General features: G+C 56.2%; 1 protein-coding gene across 2 annotated transcripts in view; it reads left to right on the top strand.

Annotated features, from left to right (window-relative positions):
• The window catches only part of TLE6 (TLE family member 6, subcortical maternal complex member), a 16922-nt gene that overhangs the window by 13539 nt on the left and 1620 nt on the right, over positions 1 to 1763 (top strand). For both annotated transcript variants that reach the window (XM_037730985.1, XM_017507453.2), the window contains exons 15-16: positions 702 to 852; positions 1594 to 1670. In XM_037730985.1, the coding sequence (XP_037586913.1) occupies positions 702 to 852; positions 1594 to 1670 (228 nt within the window). The remainder of the gene's footprint in view (positions 1 to 701; positions 853 to 1593; positions 1671 to 1763) is intronic.

The following is a 1763-nucleotide window of genomic DNA, read 5'->3' as shown; positions in this document are numbered from 1 at the left end:
AAAAAAAAAAAAAAAAAAAAAATTATTTACTGCATACATAATAAACACTCGGCCAGGCGCAGTGGCTCATGCCTGTAATCCCAGCACTTTGGGAGGCCTAGGCAGGCAGATCACGAGATCAAGATGGGGACCATCCTCGCCAACACAGTAAAACCCTGTCTGTACTTAGAAAAAAGAGGCTGGGCGTGGTGGCTCACGCCTGTAATCCAAGCACTTGGGAGGCCAAGGCGGGCGGATCACCTGAGGTTGGGAGTTCAAGACCAGCCTGACCAACATGGTGAAACCCCATCTTAAAAAAAAGAAAAAGAAAAAAAATAGCCGGGCATGATGGCTCACACCTGTAATCCCAGCTACTGGGGAGACTGAGGCAGGATAATCACTTGAACCCAGGAGGTGGAGGTTGCAGTCAGTCGAGATCACGCTTCTGCGCTCCAGCCTGCTGACAGAGCGAGACTATTTAAAAAAACTAAAAAAAAAAAAGCTTAAATGCTATATTCGGTGCAAGAGTAGGGAAGACTGTGCCCATGTTACAGAACAACAAACTGAGGCACAGATAGGAAGTGACTTGGCCCAGGGCTGCACAGCTAGGAAGGGGTCAGGCACTCGGCCTCCAGGATAGGACCCCAGTCTCCTGCTGGCCTTTTGGGCCAGGCTGAGACCTAACCCGTTTCCTCCCTCCCCACTGCCCTTTCATTACCCAGATAATGAGCCTGGCCCACAGCCCCCAGGAGGACTGGCTGCTGCTGGGCATGGCCAACGGCCAGCAGTGGCTGCAGAGCACCAGTGACAGCCGGCGGCAGCTGGTGGGGCAGAAAGATGGCGTCATCCTGAGTGTCAAGTTCTCCCCCTTCGGTAAGTGGCCGGCGGAAGGTGGGGGGGACTCCCCCGCAGCCCCCAGCCTCCCACAGGACCCCATCCAATGCCAGCTCCCCACCCAGCCTTCCAAGGATACCTCAAAACCTTTCTGGAGGCTGGGTGTGGTGGCTCACACCTGTAATCCCAGCACTTTGGGAGGCTGAGGCGGGCAGATCACAAGGTCAGGAGTTCGAGACCAGCCTGACCAACATGGAGAAACCCTGTCTCTACCAAAAATACAAAAATTAGCCGGGTGTGGTGGCACGTGCCTGTAATCCCAGCTACTCGGGAGCTGAGATCACACCATTGCACTCCAGCCTGGGCAACACGAACGAAACTATCTCCCCCCGCCGCCCAAAAAAACCTACTCCAATACTGACACCAAGCTAGTATCCTGGTATCAGTATCCTGGTATCTCTGCAGCTGCTCGGGAGGCTGAGGCAGGGGAATTGTTTGAACCCGGGAGCTGGAGGTTGCAGTGAGCCGAGATCACGCCATTGCACTCCAGCCTGGGTGACAAGAACAAAGCTATGCCTCAACCCCTCCCCCCGTCCCCCCCACCCCCCGAACAATCAGACAACAACCATTCCCTAGCAGAAACCAGTTTTGAGGCTGTTCCTCCAGGGGGGTGAGGGAGGGAAGGGGGTGGGTGTCTGGGCCCTGCCCCTCCCCTGCCGGGTCCTCCCAGCACCTTGAGCCGCCCATGTCACCATGAGAGTATACCCTTGTTCCTCCCAGGCCAGTGGTGGGCCAGCGTGGGGATGGACGGCTTGCTCGGCGTCTACAGCATGCCAGTGGGGACAAACATATTCCAGGTACTGTGGGGTGGGCTGGGGGGCGGGACCTTGAGGTGGCCCCAAAACCATGTTTCCAGCCTGGGCAACACAGCAAGACCCTGTCTCTACCGA

This window comes from Cebus imitator, unplaced genomic scaffold (assembly GCF_001604975.1).
Source record: "Cebus imitator isolate Cc_AM_T3 unplaced genomic scaffold, Cebus_imitator-1.0 Scaffold375, whole genome shotgun sequence".
Taxonomy (NCBI): domain Eukaryota; kingdom Metazoa; phylum Chordata; class Mammalia; order Primates; family Cebidae; genus Cebus; species Cebus imitator.
Note: the sequence above shows the minus strand (reverse complement) of the source record. Positions and strands in the feature narration are given on the sequence as shown.